Here is a 17,513-nt window from a genome sequence, read left to right on the forward strand (position 1 = left end):
TCACTAGCACATCATCACTTTTCTTAGAGGTCAACAAAACACCTCGGGTTTCATATACTCATTTTTCCTTCTTGAAATATGATGGTGTTTGATGCCAAGACCTGTGGAATTTGGAGCATCTCTGGAGAGCATTCATTTTAAAAACTTATTCAATCAGTAAATACACGGGCTTCCTTGTGTCCAGGATAAACAGCAAACAGACAAATGTAGAGCCTGCACTCACCAAGCTTTCAGGCTAGCTGAAACTGCTAGATTGGCTGACAGGGTTCACATAACTTCAGTAATTGGCACAGCAGGTCCTGGTTTTTTAACTACCCTCAGCCCAGGGGAAGCCCATTTGTATGCCTTTGAGGCAGGCAGAACTGAGTTCAAGTCCAGCCTCCATCTCTAACTGGCTATGTGTCCCTGAACCATGTTGTTGACTTCTCAAAGTCTAATATTCCTTAGGCCCTGGCAATGGCTCACACATATAACCCCAGACCCTTTGGAAGACCAAGGCAGGAGGATTGCTTGAGGCCAAGAGTTTGAGACTAGCCTGGGCAACATAGTAAGACCCTATCTCTAAAAAAATAAATTAGCCATGTGTGGTGGCATGTGCCCATAGTTCTAGCTATTCTAGAGGGTGAGAGGGGAGAATCACTTGAGCTCAGGAGTTTAAGCTGCAGCAAGCCAGGATCATGCCATTACACTCCAGCCTGGGTAACAGAGAGAGACCCTGTATTAAAAATAATAATAACAACAACAACAACAATAATAATATCCATCTCAAGTAGTTATTGTAAAGATAAAATGAAAAAATACATGTCAGGCACTTAGCACAGGGCCTGACACAATATGTGTGCAAAAAGAGAAGAGCTCTTATTAGTAAATTACCCCAACCCCCCATATTACAATCAAAAAATGGAGGTCAGGGGTTCTATTGCATCTCTCAAATGACAAGCCTATATCCACATTATGTCTTCTCCACAGATAGAAGGAACCATGGAATTTCTCCCCACTAACTACAGTACTGTCTTTACAACCACCGACTTTAACTTGGTTCTCTGTGGTCTCAAGAGTATTTTTCACACTTTACATTTCCTGTAGACGTTATAAACCATATTTCCTCAATTATAACAGAAGCTCCTAAATCCCTCATGGCACCTAACCCAGTGCTGAGAATACTGCAGGTACTTCATAAATACTTGTTAAATGTGTTATTGTAAATAAATCAGTATCTGTAGACTGTGGGAACCGATATTAGTGAACATTCATGTAATTGCAAAAAAGAGGAAGTATATTCTAGATGAAGAGATCTCACTTTATCAATAATATTCAGAGTTAGCATTTTGAGTGTACTATACTAAACACCTCACGTATGTTATTCCATGTATTTCCACAATAACCCTACAATATGTGATCAATTCCTACACAGATTTTACAATGCAAGAAACCAAGCATGTTGTAGTGCTAGGGTCTCAAACTTCATGTTTATACACAGGTAAGCACAGGTGTCAATTTCACTAGAGATATGGCAAGAAAACGTGACTTTGTAAATTTGTAGTAACACAAATTATGAAGTAGAATGCAAAATTCACGAGAATTTTTAAGGAATAAAAAGCATTTCAAAAAATACTTTGTGCTTGAAGAGCCACTTCTCTGGCTCCTGGCCCCCACTTTGGGATTTTGAGCGTATTTTCTGCTTAGGGTTATTGTTTTGAGAAGCCTTAAGATTTTCTTTTCTTTTTTTTTTTTTTTTTTTTTTTGAGATGGAGTCTATCTCCGTCGCCCAGGCTGGAGTGCAGTGGCACGATCTCGGCTCACTGCAAGCTCTGCCTCCTGGGTTCATGCCATTCCCCTGCTTCAGCCTCCAGAGTAGCTGGGACTACAGGCGCCCGCCACCTCGCCCGGCTAATTTTTTTTTTTTTTTTTTTTTTTTGTAGAGACAGGGTTTCACCATGTTAGCCAGTATGATCTCGATCTCCTGACCTCGTGATCTGCCTGCCTTGGCCTCCCAAAGTGCTGAGATTACAGGCGTGAGCTACCGTGCCCGGCCAGCCTTAAGATTTTCTATGGTTCAGATAATATGAGCAAGCTTCCAATGTGTTTCAAAAACTTGAAGGCGTTTATAAATCCTATTGAGAAAATGGATTTCAGCATACCAGATACTGTTTATACATACATAATATTAATTAAGTCTTGAATGCAGTGAAAACCTAAGCTGTACAGAATTGTCTCCCTCTACAGATTTCTGAAAGGATGGTGCTTCCAAAACATACTTATTATTCTATTGTAAATTACAGGATCAATGAAGCTTAAGATCTGATCTGTTTTTGTTTCTTGTTTGTGTGATTGATGTTTTTGAGGTGAAAATGTTCACCCCCTCCAGCCAAAGAATATTAGCTTTAGATCTCAAGTTTTAAGGCTTTGTTCATAATGAAAGACTTTGAAATGTTAATGAGACTATATGTAAAATGCATTTCAACACTTGCTGATGCAAAGTATTCGTTTCCATGCACATTTGCATGAGTGTAAACTTAGAATTTATTGGTGATCTTGCACCTGCATTCCTATTTTAGGGCCCATTTATATCTATGTCTACAAAATCCTTTGTTTGGTATGAATGCCCAAGTTCTACTTAATCAAAAAGAACAATGACCCCTAATTGTCACCAGTGTCACAACTGATCATGAAGAAAAGTCAGATCTGTTGGACTGTCATCACTGAGGGTCTAATGACCCCTTTACTAGCTGCTTTTCAAGTCTGGGCCTTCAGATTTTTATTATTATTATTATTATTTTGATGAGATGGGGTCTTGCTTTGTTGCCCAGGCAAGTCTTAAACTCCTAAGTCAAGCAGTCCTCCTGCCTCAGCCTCCCAAAGTGCTAAGATAACAGGTGTGAGCCACTGCGCCTGGCACAAAATTAATTTTTTTATTTTAGTTTGCAAGAAGAACGTACCTCATTTCATCTTCCTACTTGAATTGTTTTCTCATGCTGCAGATGTTAGTCCCATCCATATGTTGAATTATAATGGCAAACAAATAACATAACCAATCAAAGGTATGGATCCTAAACAGTCTTAAGTGACCCCTGTGGAAAAGGAACTTCCATCCTTCTTTAGATATTCCCTTTAAGTAATAGATTAATTCATTCATTGAATTCTTCACTCAGCAAGCATATTGCATACCTCTTGTGTACCAAGCAGGCAGTAGGTGCCATGGACACAAAGAACTACATAGTGCAGTTCACACCGTAGTCCCGAGAGTGATTGGAGATGCTCGCAGGAAACAGATGGGTAACATTAATTTGCTAAATGGGGCAGGGAGAAACCGTGGCACACTGGGCACCCAACTCCATCTAAAGAGGGTAGTGGCTTCTTGGCTTCAGCCACTTGTCACCATGTAAGAATGTTGACCAACTATGGCCAGAAATTCCAGTACTTTAAGAGATGCCAGAGAGCCAGCTTTCAAATGGAATCTTCTGATTTTTAAATGTGGGCAATGAATTTGTAAATGTAATGTGTAGACCAAACAAGACATATGTACTCTGGCCGAAAATGATAGTGAGCCACCTTTTTGTGACCTTTGGTCCAACTGGGTGTCCTGAGACATCATTTAGCAATATGTTGTCTACATTGAGATGAAACTTCCTTTCACTCTCATCATCCAGACAAGTTTTTCACTAGCTCCTCTGTATTCAGAAGACTATTAGGCACAGATCTGTCTGCCCAGCCACATGGTATTGTAAATGGGGCCAGGAGGAGCCCCAGTTAAATAATCAAAGCATGATTAGCATAGTTTGGCAGATGATAAAGCTGTATGAGTTATAGACTAATTATTAACATCTCAATATTGATATCAGCATAAAAAGATAATCTCTTGGGGCCGGGCACAGTGGCTCACGCCTGTAATCCCAGCACTTTGGGAGGCCAAGGCAGGCAGATCATGAGGTCAGGAGATTGAGACCATCCTGGCTAACATGGTGAAACCCCATCTCTACTAAAAATACAAAAAATTAGCCAGGCATGGTGGCGGGCGCCTGTAGTCCCAGCTACTCAGGAGGCTGAGGCAGGAGAATGGCATGAACCTGGGAGGCAGAGCTTGCAGTGAGCTGAGACCACACCACTGCACTCCAGCCTAGGCAACAGAGCGAGACTCCGTCTCAAAAAAAAAAAAAAAAAAAAAAAAAGAAATGCCTTTCAGTCTGTCTAAAGAATGGTTTTGGATTTGCAGGGAATCTTAACTCTTGATGGATTCTGTACTTCTTTTGGGGCTTTTGTGGTGACTATCTTTTGATATTTTGTATAATAAGAACTGTTAAAATCAGAAATCATATTGTTTGGCTCTGCATGTGTGCTGTGAATCTGGTCTAATAAAGCAGTTGATCCTTGTTCAGCCAAGCATAGAATGTGATTCCGACATGCATGTCATCTTAGATGAACACGTTTTTTCTTATAACTCAAAATGCTTGTCCCGAAGAAATGAAGGCAATTCATATGAGTCAAATTAGAGAGCCCCAAGTCTATCTATTGAAAGATCCAACTTCATATTTAAATCTCATCCTGTGTGTTTGTATTGATTGCTTCTGAGCACCATAATCTTTTGGGAAACACGGGTATACACACACAGACACAAACTAACTGATAGGCTACTATATCTATTTGAACCTTTAGTTCATCTGAAGATGTGGGAAAATGTTGGAGCCAGAGTACTCCCCAGTGTCTTCTCTACGTGTGCAGGTGCTAAAAAATTCATACGAATCTAGTTCTAGCTGGCCTAACTCACTCTCGAAATTTTTCCATTGGGGACACTTATAGAAAGACCTAAGACACTCTGGGGTAGAACTTCTGTTTCTTTGCTGAATGGAAACATATCTGCAGAGTATCAAAAGCAGAGACATTTTTGGCTCACAGAAAAACTAATAAAGTTAGAGTTTTATGTCAGATTCCAATAACATAACTAGTGACCCTAAGTGAGTATGTGTTAAAGTTCAAGAGGGCTGCTGCTGTTAAAGTTTAATAGTGCAGCACATATAGAATGATTTCTGCTTAGTGGACTTCCTGTCTTCGCAGTATCACTCGGAGAGGATTTTAATAAGTGTTGTTTTTCAGAGATCATTGTTCAGAGTAACAAACTTCAAAAGTCTAAATTCCGTAAGTGAGGTCCTACACCAGTGGAGAAAATGTAGAGTGGGAATGTACAGTGAATCAGAAGGGACTGTGTTTGGCTTGGGGATTGGTGGAGGAGGACAGGAGGAACTGGGTTGTTGGTAATAGGCACAGAGGGTGAACCCGCCTCCGTGACCAACTCAGAAAACACAGTCATGGTCCAACAAAGCAATCAGTCTGTGGAGCGAGAACTGATTCCAAGAAATTAGGTTATTTAATATGTTTCAATCTCTGGCCCTAATGTATGACTCCTCCTTATTTGGCAGTGGAAATCCTGACTGCTCGTCAGAAGAAAGCAGAAGAACTGAAGAGACTCACTGACCTCGCCAGTCAGATGGCAGAGATGCAGCTGGCTGAACTCAGGGCAGAAATTAAGGTCAGTTCTAAAATATCACAGCCTGAACCCTGAGCCAGAGAGCTGATCCCCATTATGTTTGTTTTGCATCCACAGAGTTCTGCTCTCTGAGGATCTAACATCTACACCCAGCTCTCTTCCACAGGGTGGAAATAGAGAACACAGAAGGGGGACGACCCCCATAATCACTGTGTTTAAGTGTAATGTGCTTTGAAGAAATGTGTAAATCCAAAGGAGAGGTACAAGCTATTTTGTCAGTCAGTAGAGACCGACCCAAATAAAGTAACTTGACCATGAATTACAGCTGGGATGGGGGATGTTATTTTCACACATTGTGATTTATAGGTATGCATATAAACACATCCAGAGATGTATACACACACGCGAAGCATGAACGTAGTGTAACGGTGAAGATTAGAAAGCATGCGGACTGTGGAGATTTCTTTCCTAATATTCTTTTGTAGTTTAGTTGCATTCGTATTAAGAATACTATCCATAAATACGTATTTATTAGATTCCTTCATTGACAAGCAACAGAAACTGACCCTGGCTAACCTCAAGGACAAGTAGAATTTGAAAGGATGTGAGTATAGCTCACCAAAGCAGGGCACTATCTGAAAGCTCAGGTCAACAGTTAGGTAGGAACTGGGGTGGGTCCGGTAAAATAAATAATCACTAGACACGCTGTCATGGGACCATCAGCCCTGTACCACCCCACTTGGCTCAGATCCCTAAGAGAGAGGCTCTGATTGGCCTCTACTTGGGTCACGTCCATCATTTGGCCCAGAGAGGGTGTGACATCTTGATTGCCAGACCCACCAAGACTATGGATCTTTGAAACTGCATCAGGGTACAGTTACCAGAAGGGGAAATGGTTACCAGGAGGGCAAGTGTAAGTGTTTACAACAAAATAGGAAGAAATTTTAAAATTCCCCTTATCCTCTTTTTCACCCAGTATACCACACACACACACACACACACACACACACACACGCCTTCCGGCTTCATACCCACTTCCAGGAAACTAGAGTGGTTGCAAGACACAGCTGCTGCTACCTTTGAAAGTAAAATTGCAAATTGGGGCATAAAACTGCTTGGCAATGATAGACAGTGGCAGGTGACTTTTCAACTCTCTGCCTCCTGGTTGGGCATGAAAGCGGGCCCCATGGGGAAGAGGACCTCACCCGAGGGTGCTGAGGGTGTCAGTGGCCTTTCCACCTTCTCTGTTCTGGCCTTTGTGGCCTCTCACCCAGCCAATTGCAGTGGCCTCCTCACTAGTCTCTGCCTACACTGTCTCCCTCCAGCCTTAAACTCCCGAAGCAGTTATCTCCTTCCCCTCAGAAAGAAAGTCACAACTGGACTCCAATATATATTCCGACTTCCATCTCTCTCTACAAAAATCCCAGCTTGTTAGAACATCAAGTAAGAAATATAAAATTGCCAGCTTCCTGGTCTATTGAAATCAACTCATCTTCCGAGTTTCATTTCTGCCTATCAAAATCCCACCCATCATAAAATGGTTAGTGGCACAGGCTTTGGAGTGAAGCAGTCCAGCTGCAAAATTTTCTATTTCTGTGACCTTGGATAAGTTATGTGTTCTCTTAGATTCTTAGAACCTCAATTCCCCCATCTGTAAAACAGAGGTAATAATAGTACTGACTTCGTAATACTGTGATCAGATGAAATGAGATTATCTGGTAAGAATTTGGCCAGTGCCTGGTAAGTGTTCAATGATTTTTTCAATGTTCCCTCTTACATAACTCTTTCCCCATAGACCTCAGTAGGAAATAATTTCTTCTTCTTTTATATTCCTAAAGCACCATCCACATTCCACCTTGTACTGTAGTTAATGGTATCTGTTTTCCTTGCCATTGCTAAACTCCCTGGTAAACTCAGGAAGAGACTGAGTCAGTTATTTCTGTATTTCTCACCGTTGTCTTCTACACATAGATCTTAATTTTAAAGGAATTGAAAAATAATCTTTCTCACTTCTTTTCACACCACTTGAAATCCTGCCATTTAAAGTAATATCTTCCAGATACTAAAGGCTTTGTGGACTTCCCAGTTCCCTATTAAAATAGGGATGGGGGTCTAGGAAGGAGGACATGTTTTCTCTTGATGGTTAATACCTTAGCAGGCACTTGGCCAAACCCAGAAGACCCTGCCAGAACGCAATTCAGAAAATTACTAGGAGGGCGAGGGGTGCTAAAAGCTTAAACAGATGAGTCAGACACACATTCCATGTAGGCCCAAACGCGAAACACAGGCCCCTCACATATTCCCCAGGCAGGAAGATGATCATTCCCTAGCCGGGTCAGGACTAAGACTGAGCGTGGAGCCTCCCAGCAGCAGGGCTGGAAAGATCCCCACCAGGTCAGCACTGCCGTGACACCGGAAGAGCAGAGTGAACGCATCCACAGGGTGCTTCAGTCATTTCTGTAATCATGGGGTTCCTGCTTTCCATCTCTTTCCTCCAGCACTTTGTCAGCGAGCGTAAATATGATGAAGAGCTCGGGAAAGCTGCCCGGTTCTCCTGTGACATCGAACAGCTGAAGGCCCAAATCATGCTCTGCGGAGAAAGTGAGTTTTGCCTACTTGCTAAATAATTCTGTGTGAGTAACCTTGGTGCTATCTGGAGTTGCTATTGGAAATGTCAGGTGTGCAGTCCCCCCAGGGGACTAACGTGAGGTCTAAAGAGATTTAATGATCTAAGCTTATGACACAAGTCACCAGAAATGTTGAGATTTGAACTTAGAGTCTTCAAATGCCACTGCCCATCAGTAACTCCCCAGGATTTATTAAGTGGAACAGAACAGGTCAACTAGTTTATACCTTTTGCAAACTTTTATGAAGCACTTCCAGTTAAACTGCTTCTCTGATTTCAGACAGCCCTGGTTCTACAGAAACTCATTAGGCAGAGCGTGAGTCTTCCTAACATGTCAGGGAACAATCAGTTATTGTTGTGCAGGGCCCAGCTGTTGCACGGGCCCCTCAGCAGTGCCCTGAGCCTCCGCCCTTGGTTCTCTGTGCTGAGTGAGGCTACAGATAATGAAAGACTTCACTCAGCCATTAGCTTTAGTCTTGTTCCCTATTAAGCCTTAATTAGAGCAGCTAATATGCAACAAAATTGGCTGCTATATTTTTCCCCCACACCAGCCCACCCACAAGGGGAGGTGGGAATGAGCACGGAAGCGGCTTTAAGGATGGCCGCAAGGAGGAGAGGACTAGTGAATGATGCAGAAACCCACAGCCTCGCAGTCAGCTGAAAAATTAAGATTTGGCTGCACTGCCTATTATGATATAATTAACTATACTATACTACACTGCATACATATATAGTAATATAATTTGCTTTTATCACTTCACAATCTATGGTAGATATTTTTTCATATCAATATATTTAACCAGTCATTTATCTAAGTATAATTGATGTCACCAGTCTTCTGGTTGCTGCATTTAGATTGCTTCCAGTTTTTCACCATTAAAATAACACTGCTGATCACCTGAGGCCAGGAGTTCGAGGCCAGTCTGGCCAACGTGGTAAAACCCCCATCTCTACTAAAAATACAAAAATTAGCTGGGTGTGGTGGCAGGCACCTGTAAACCCAGCTACTAGGGAGGCTGAGGCAGGAGAATTGCTTGAGCCTGGACCCAGGAGGCAGAGATTGCAGTGAGTGGAGATCACACCACTGCATTCCAACCTGGGCAACAGAGCAAGACTCCATCTCAAAAAATTAATTAATTAATTAATTAACACTGCTGCGAGCATCCTTGTCCACACATCCTTGCCAATTATTTGATTTTCTGACTGCATTTTTAAAAATTATTCCCCCCTGTACTCTTCCTTATGAAAGAATCTACCTATTTGCCATTCTCTATCCCCAGCTTTTGCCCCACCCTCCTTTCCACTTCAGCCCTCAATGAGCAAGACAGTGATGCTGAGTGACGCCCTGTCACTGATCTCAGGGGTGATGGAGAGGTGCCCCTTCACCTCCTTTCCTCCTGAGCATTTCAAGTGCCATCTAGTGGGAGAAAATGGTCCCTTACCAAATTCCAGGTGTCCATTCTGAAAGACACCGTAGTCATCCAAAGGCCCTTCCTTCTCAGCTTTGTTGCGAGCACACTGAGAATCCACAGGTGCTGAACCGGAAATAGTGGTCCCTGATCTGCAGACAATAATGACCCCCTGAAACTGAATCTGGTGAGCACAGGAGCCACAGAAATCTCCTGGTCACGTTTGGACAGCCCCAGCTTGCTGTCACACCTTCCCAATACACTGAAGGGACTGGAGATGCATCCCTGACCTTTCCATTTCTCTTGTATTATGACCGCTACTGATCCCGCCTAATCCTCTAGCAGAACTCTGGGATTAAATCTGATCCAACAAAGGGAGCAAACAAAATTGCTTTCAAAAATTGGTGACAGTTTTAAGAATCAAAGAAAGGTCTAGCTGGCAGTCAGATTCTGGTGAACTGTGAGAGGGAAGTAGTGGCTTTATCCTTGAATTGATTCCCTCCAGTTCCGATTCAGTGTAATCATGTAGAAATCATCCCAGCAGAAACCACCACTTTCAAAACCAGCAGAAATGGTCATAATAAACGCTGAGCAGACCTGCCTGAGCCCTGAGCCCTGAGCCCTGAGCTCTGATGGGTGTCTGCCTAATCAGCCTGCCTTGCCTGTAACCTTGGAAGCGGTGCATATCTGCAGTGAGGCTGCAGAAAACAGGGCTGATTAAAGGTGGGATAATGGAGCACTGATGAAATATACAAGATGCCTTAGGGGCTGGCGGGCCTGGCCCTGTGTTTGGGGGATATGCCTGACCCAGAGTAACAGAATTCCTAACATCCAACATCACCCCATTCCCAAGCTCTCAGAACATCATGGATCTGACAGGCCAGAGTGTCCACATAGCTCCCAATCTTTCTGTGTCTGCAGTACCAATTGGTCCAGGGAACTGATCAGGGAGGTGAGAATGGGTTCGGTAATGGGGGATCTACGAGGCAGAGTGCATTTGCAGACAGGGCCAGAGAGGGAACCTTGAAGTTTCATTATCTCTTTTCCCTTGGTGGTTCTTGACCTAAAGAATAATATTTAAGTTGCTCAGATATGTCTTATTTCCTACAAATGTCTCCCAACTTGGATGATTATGCTGTAATCACAGTTCAGTGATTCCCACAAGAGAAATTTGGTTGTTCTCTTAAGCACCAAGTTGCCCTTTCAAATAACATCTTTCAAAAGAAAACTTTCTTAATGTTTCTGTGGAGCTCCTGGCCAGTTTCTTCATCTTCTAGCGCTTCGTAATGGGTTACTGAGGCAGCAGTGTTGGAGGTGCAGCTCATAACACTGAGCACTTTCTTATTGCAGTTACACATCCAAAGAACAACTATTCCTCAAGAACGCCCTGCAGCTCCCTGCTGCCTCTGCTGAATGCACACGCAGCAACCTCCGGGAAACAGAGTAACTTTTCCCGAAAATCCTCCACTCACAATAAGCCCTCTGAAGGCAAAGCAGCAAACCCCAAAATGGTGAGCAGTCTCCCCAGCACCACAGACCCCTCTCACCAGGCCATGCCGGCCAACAAGCAGGTAAGCAGACACTGGTGCAGGGTGCCGGGGCGGGGAACCTGTTTCCAGAGGAATGAAACAGCAGCTACTAGATTCTGGGCCTCCTGGGGTCACACTCAGGCTCCCGCCACCTGCCCTCAGCCACTCCCCACCCAGCAGCACTGCCCAGCTGGCCTCTTGGGAACTCCCCTGGTTGCCCTCGTCCGTGCCTCCCAGGTGCTTTCCCGTGTGGAGGAAGTGGCCTGTTTACACTCTTGACCGCACGAGCAGAGTCCACCCAGGTGACACGGCTCTTCTCATGACTAGGACTGCCACCATCCCTGGGGCCCGAAAACCAGCCCATATGTGGAAGGGACCCACAGAGACTTGGGAACAAGATTTGGAACCTGGCCACTGAAACCACTAACGGCATTTGTTTTTTAAGATATTTTAATCCCCACTGATATTTAGCTGATCAATAAGAGGCTAAAGTTAGTGCAGTCTTTTCTTGGGGTTTCAGTAAGGAGAATACATTTCAAAATGACATTCTTTATTCTTATCTACTGTGACGTCTAAAAACACAAGTGTCCAAAGAACAATCTTCCTTCTCTCCTTCTGCTTCTCCACTACATCTTTTGGAGGTGATTTCCCCCTTATCCTTAGAGAATTAACAAAAAATTGGGATCTGCCGGGTGCAATGGCTCACTCCTGTAATCCCAGCACTTTGGGAGGCCGAGATGGGCAGATCACTTGAGGTCAGGAGTTTGAGACTAGCCTGGCCAACATGGTGAAACCCTGTCTCTACTAAAAACACAAAAATTAGCCAGGCATGGTGGCACACACCTGTATTCCCAGTTACTAAGGAGGCTGAGGCAGGAGAATCACTTAAACCTGGGAGGTGGAGGTTGCAGTGAGCCAAGATCGTACCACTGCACTCCAGCCTGGGCGACAGAGTGAGATTCCATCTCAAAAAAAAAAAAAAAAAAGGATCTGATGATATAGAAGTTGGACATGCTATGCTATAAAGATACATTTTATCTCCAAGAAAAAGTCTTTTTTTTTTTTTTTTTTTTGTAAGTCTTTTAAAATGCTGGTTTTCTAACAGGTGTCTTGTCGGGTTTTGTTGTCTTGGCCTTTGAGAATTCTTATTAATGACATTGACAGGTGTTTCTCAGGCCCTGAAGTCTTCATGAGCTGTAAGAAAGCACTTTGACAAGGCGCATGTTATAATCTCATTAGTTAAAGATAATAATCAAATCTGTTTTCCCTTGTAGTCTAAATATATCTTCACAGCTTTTGTTCTTTTTTTTTTTTTTTTGGCACAATATCAGCCCACTGCAGCCTCAACCTCCTGGGCTCAAACAGTCCACTAGGCTCAGCCTGCAGGGTAGCTGGGACTACAGGTGCGTGCCACCATGCCTGACTAATTTTTTTTGTATAATTTTTGTAGAGATGGGGTTTTACCATGTTGCTCTCAAACTCCTGGGCTCAAGCAATCTGGCTGCTTCAGCCTCCCCAAATGCTAAGATTACAGGCATGAGCCACCGTGCCTGGGTCTCTGTTCATTATTAAAGACGATGCTAATAATCAAGTCTAAAATTTAGTCTATTTCCCTTTTTCATAATTTGTTTAAAAACAAAGGAAGCCAGATTAAGTACTATCCATGTAAATACTTTTTCAGTTCTCTGGTTTAGCATTTTAGCTAATGGCTCATGTAAGTTGAAATATACTCAGATATCTAAGTGAGAACACTGTAGACCCAGGCAAGAAGGGCCTGTGGACTGGGCGCTGTGTTTTCAAGTAACCTACTTGACCCTCCTGCAGCCATGGCCCTCTCTGCAGAATAAGGAGTCAGAAAGAGCACGGAAACAGGGCCACTGGAAACTACACTCTTTGTTCTGAAGCATGCTGCCAGTCAGTACTCGAGATCCTGGGTTTCTCTTCCCACATGGGCCCAAGCCTGCTCACAGGATCTGCCTGGACCACTTTCCTGTATACATCATCTTGAAGACAAACGACACAGCCAGTTTTCACACCCATCCGCCTGAAGGGTGGGAGTGGAGGCGATGCTTAGGTGTGCAGGCTAGAATGTCTGCATTTGTGTGCGCAAGGCCCCCTTACAATGTGGGATGGAGCCAGAGGCAGGAAAAGACAGTATTCAGACGTATGGTGTGTGAACCCCGAAAATGTGAGACAGGTCTCAGATAACTTAGAAAGTTTATTTTGCCAAGGTTGAGGACATGCACCCATGACACAGCCTCAGAAGGTCCTGATGACATGTGCCCAAGGTGGTGGGGCACGGCTTGGTTTTGTACATTTTAGGGAGGCAGGAGACATCAATCCATTTGTGTAAGGTGAACATCGGTTCAGTCCGGAAAGGTGGGACTACTGGAGGCAAAGGCGGACAACTGGAAGCGAGGAGGGGGCTTCCAGGTCTTAGGTAGATGAAAGACAGATGGTTGCATTCTTTTGAGTTTCTGATTAGCCTCTCCAAATGAGACAATCAGATACGCATTTATCTCAGTGAGCAGAGGGGTGACTTTGAATAGAATGAGAGCCAGGTTGGCCCTAAGCAGTTCCCAGCTTGACATTTCCCTTTAGCTTAGTGATTTGGGGGCCCCAAGATTTATTTTCCTTTAACAGATGTATGGACCTACATTTGTACTCTTGCTCTAGGCTCTGAATTAGTGGGGGTTGGTCTGCCGTAAACCTATACCATCCAGTCACAGTGCACAAATTAAGAACCTTATATATTTGTAACTCATAAAATTTCATGTTTTCATAAGAGGTTTGATTTTCAAAAAAGGTTTATGTTTATGTTACAACTTAAGAGTCTTGTCAGGAGACAGTATATAAAGTGGGAACAGCTCCACCATTTCCCAACTATAGATAGGCCTTGGGCAAGTCCCTGAAACTCCTTATCCTCATCTATAAAATGAAGCACATAATAGCAACTATCTTAGAGGGTGATTCTGATGTTAAATGAGGTAGTGCATGGTGAGGAACCCCATTCAGTGCCTGGTAAGCACTCAGTGAGTGTTGGCTATTACTGACCTCGAGGAGTTCAGAAATCTTTCCCTTGCACAGGAGCTTAATCCATTGCATCCTTACTACTCATCCATTTACGTTCCTGGCCACTGATTTGTTGAAGGAATGATTTTTAAATAGAGGCTTCAAAATTTATTTGCTTATAACTGCAGAAAGTTTAGAAAAACAACGAATTACCTCTGTGAAAATACACCTTATTTCTGCATGCCGCCAAGACCTGCCAGATGCACTTCACCCCTATATTTGTCCAAGATAGTATTTCTTAACTATAAAGATATTTGTTTTGAAATAAATTAGAAAAGCTACTTTAGAGAAGAAAAGTTACAGAATTTTGCTTTTTCTTCACTTATGTAATTAGAATTCCTATGCATGGTTTTCAACAGGAAATTTTCCTTGACCCCTTCACAGGCCTGGCAACAGGGATGCCTCATTTACTCAGCCTGAAGCTCTCAACCCCTTGAGGGAGGGAGAGCATGCAGGTGAGCAGGTGCAGGAGCTAGAGCAAGCACTTTTGGGCGCTGCAGGATCAAAACTCCCTGCAGTCCCACAGCAGTGCCTGGGGTGGTACCCGTGACCCCTGGAGCGCAGAGGCATGCGTTACAATGCTCTTTTAGCTTTTCAGTTCAAGGATGGCTGAAGTGTTTAACAGCTCAATAAACCTTCTACTTTTTCATGAAGGCAGAGGGTCAGTGTGACACTTTCCTGTATCCTGAGCTCTTGTCCAGCATCCATGAAAAATCAGGTCATATGAACAAATTGTAAACACGGGGGATTTTATTGCCAATGAAAGTGGCTTTCAGCAGGAGGGAGAGCTGGAAAATGGGGATGGAGTGAGAACGTATTGTTCCCCTGAAGTCCAGCCGTCTCCGGCTGGACTCTTCTCCGAAGTCCTGCCATCAAGCAGTCCCACTAAAGTCAAGCTGCTTCTCTCCGACTCAGACTGCAGTCTCCGACGTGCAGCTGCTTCTCCTCTTCTCCTCTTCTCTGCTCTGTGCCAGTGGAGCCTGGGATTTTGATGGGTACAGGATGTGGGGTGGGGTGGGCCAGCGGTGGTTTTGGAAAAGGCAACATTTGAGCAGGAAAACAAGAATATAAAGTTCTCACTTTGGGCTTGAGAGTGAGGCTTGGCAAGGGACCCCGCCCTTTTTCTGTCTACAATTTCTGTGCCTCCTGTCCCTCTCAGTCTCTACAGAATGTCTCAGAAATCTCCATAGTACAGGATCATCATTACTCTTCCCCTGGCTTCTATTTTCTTCTGCTATAGTTTAAGCATCTTTATGAATTTTATTTGACCCAGTTTTTGAATTGTCTGTCTTAGGCTTCTGTAACCTCTCTTTCAACATCATTTTCTTGCAGTTCCACTTACAAAACAGTCCACTGTTCTTTAAAGATTAATAATTTTATCTGCTTGACCTCATCTTCATGTTTTCTGATTCTTCTGGTGTATTAAAAAAAAAAAAAAAAAAAAAAAAAAAAACTTACCTGTGGCTAGAGATTTGGTTTCCCTGATGTCTACTGGTGTCATCTGTGGCTTGCTGGCATCTGATACTTATCTCTTTTCTTTTTTGGTAGAACGGATCTTCTAACCAAAGACGGAGATTTAATCCACAGTATCATAACAACAGGCTAAATGGGCCTGCCAAGTCGCAGGGCAGTGGGAATGAAGCCGATCCACTGGGAAAGGGCAACAACCGCCACGAACACAGAAGACAGCCGCACAACGGCTTCCGGCCCAAAAACAAAGGCGGTGCCAAAAATCAAGAGGCCTCCTTGGGGATGAAGACCCCCGAGGCCCCGGCCCATTCTGAAAAGCCCCGGCGAAGGCAGCACGCTGCAGACACCGCGGAGGCCAGGCCCTTCCGGGGTAGTGTCGGTAGGGTTTCACAGTGCAATCTCTGCCCCACAAGAATAGAAGTTTCCACAGATGCAGCAGTTCTCTCAGTCCCGGCTGTGACGTTGGTGGCCTGAGCTAGGAGGAAAAAGAGCAGTTTCCACTCAGTTTTGATTCCCTGCCCGAGGTGCTGACCCAATTCGCTGCCAAAAGAGAGTCAATCAGAATATACAAATCCTGTATGGTTGTGTCATCCTCTCTTAATCATTTTTACTAATTCTAATAATCAGCTCTAGCTTGCTTCATAACTTTCATGGCTTTGCTTGATCTGTTGATGCTTTCTCTCATCAAGACTTTGCAGCATTTTAGCCAGGCAGTATTTACTCATTGTTAGCAAAATCAAGATGTGACTGAAGATCAGAGGCTCAGTTAGCAACCTATGTTGTAGCAGTGATGTCAGTCCATTGATTGTCTTTAGAGAGTTAATGTTACAAAAAAAGAATTCTTAATAATCAGACAAACATGATCTGCTGAGGACACATGCGCTTTTGTAGAATTTAACATCTGGTGTTTTTCTGAAAAAATATATATACATATATTGCTTTATTTGAAACAAATTAAAATATGCTGCATTTGACACCTGGCTAGTTTCTTTTATTGATACCCACCTAGTTATTGAATGTACTGTTTAGTGCTTTCAAAAAAAAACTTTAGAGACTAGAGGTTGTGGCGCAAAGCTCTGTATAATAAATACTGTTTCTCTTGAGACAAGTACTTTTTCAGGAAAAAAAAAAAAAAATATATATATATATATATATATGCCCTTTCAATTAGATTACACACAAATAGATGGATATGCACCCTGATTGTCTTAGACACACCATGTGGCAGTTGGGCAGTTGGAAACGTTGGTTGCAAGTACCACAAACCTCAGCTGAGCCTAGCTTAAACAATAAGAATGTATTGGTTCAGTGAGTGAAAAGTCCAGTTGGTCCAATTTGATCAGGGTTTCAGCTCTCATCTCTTTTTTTTTTTTTCCTTTTTCTTTTTTTTTTTTTTGAGACAGAGTCTCGCTCTGTCACCCAGGTGGAGTGCAATGGCAAGATCTCGGCTCACTGCAACTTCCACCTCCTAGGTTCAAGCCATTCTCCTGACGCGGCCTTCCGAGTAGCTGGGATTACAGGCGTGTGCCACCACGTCCAGCTAATTTTTATATTATTAGTAGAGACAGGGTTTCACCATGTTGTCCAAGCTGGTCTCGAACCCCTGACCTCAGGTGATCCACCCCCTTTGGCCTCCCAAACTGCTGAGATTATAGGCATGAGCCACCGCACCCGGCCAGCTCCCATCTCTTGATTATCTTAGCTCTCCTTTCCTCCTTGGGTTGACATTGCATTCAGAATGATGGCAGAGGGCCACCATACTCTTAAGACTCAAGTCTATTCTCCACACTGTCCAGAGGAGAGAAGTTATCCTAGTAGCTTCTACGTGGAGCAAGTGTCTTTCTCAGAAATTCCAGCAAAGGTCTTGCATACCATTGCTGGTAGGCCTGTCCCTTAAACCAATCATGAAAGAGTGGAGAGAAGTG

General features: G+C 43.5%; 1 protein-coding gene across 7 annotated transcripts in view; it reads left to right on the top strand.

Moving 5' to 3' along the window:
- Positions 1-16,562, top strand: part of LOC105468128 (spermatogenesis associated serine rich 2 like) — a 170,939-nt gene extending 154,377 nt beyond the window's left edge. For all 7 annotated transcript variants that reach the window (XM_011718153.2, XM_011718149.2, XM_011718150.2 and 4 more), the window contains 4 exons: positions 5,415-5,524; positions 7,981-8,083; positions 10,868-11,088; positions 15,667-16,562. In XM_011718153.2, coding sequence (XP_011716455.2) covers positions 5,415-5,524; positions 7,981-8,083; positions 10,868-11,088; positions 15,667-16,062 — 830 coding nt within the window. In that variant the 3' untranslated portion in view covers positions 16,063-16,562. The remainder of the gene's footprint in view (positions 1-5,414; positions 5,525-7,980; positions 8,084-10,867; positions 11,089-15,666) is intronic.
- Positions 16,563-17,513: the final 951 nt, after the last annotated feature.

The sequence above is a fragment of the Macaca nemestrina genome, chromosome 11, assembly GCF_043159975.1.
Source record: "Macaca nemestrina isolate mMacNem1 chromosome 11, mMacNem.hap1, whole genome shotgun sequence".
In the NCBI taxonomy this organism is placed as follows: domain Eukaryota; kingdom Metazoa; phylum Chordata; class Mammalia; order Primates; family Cercopithecidae; genus Macaca; species Macaca nemestrina.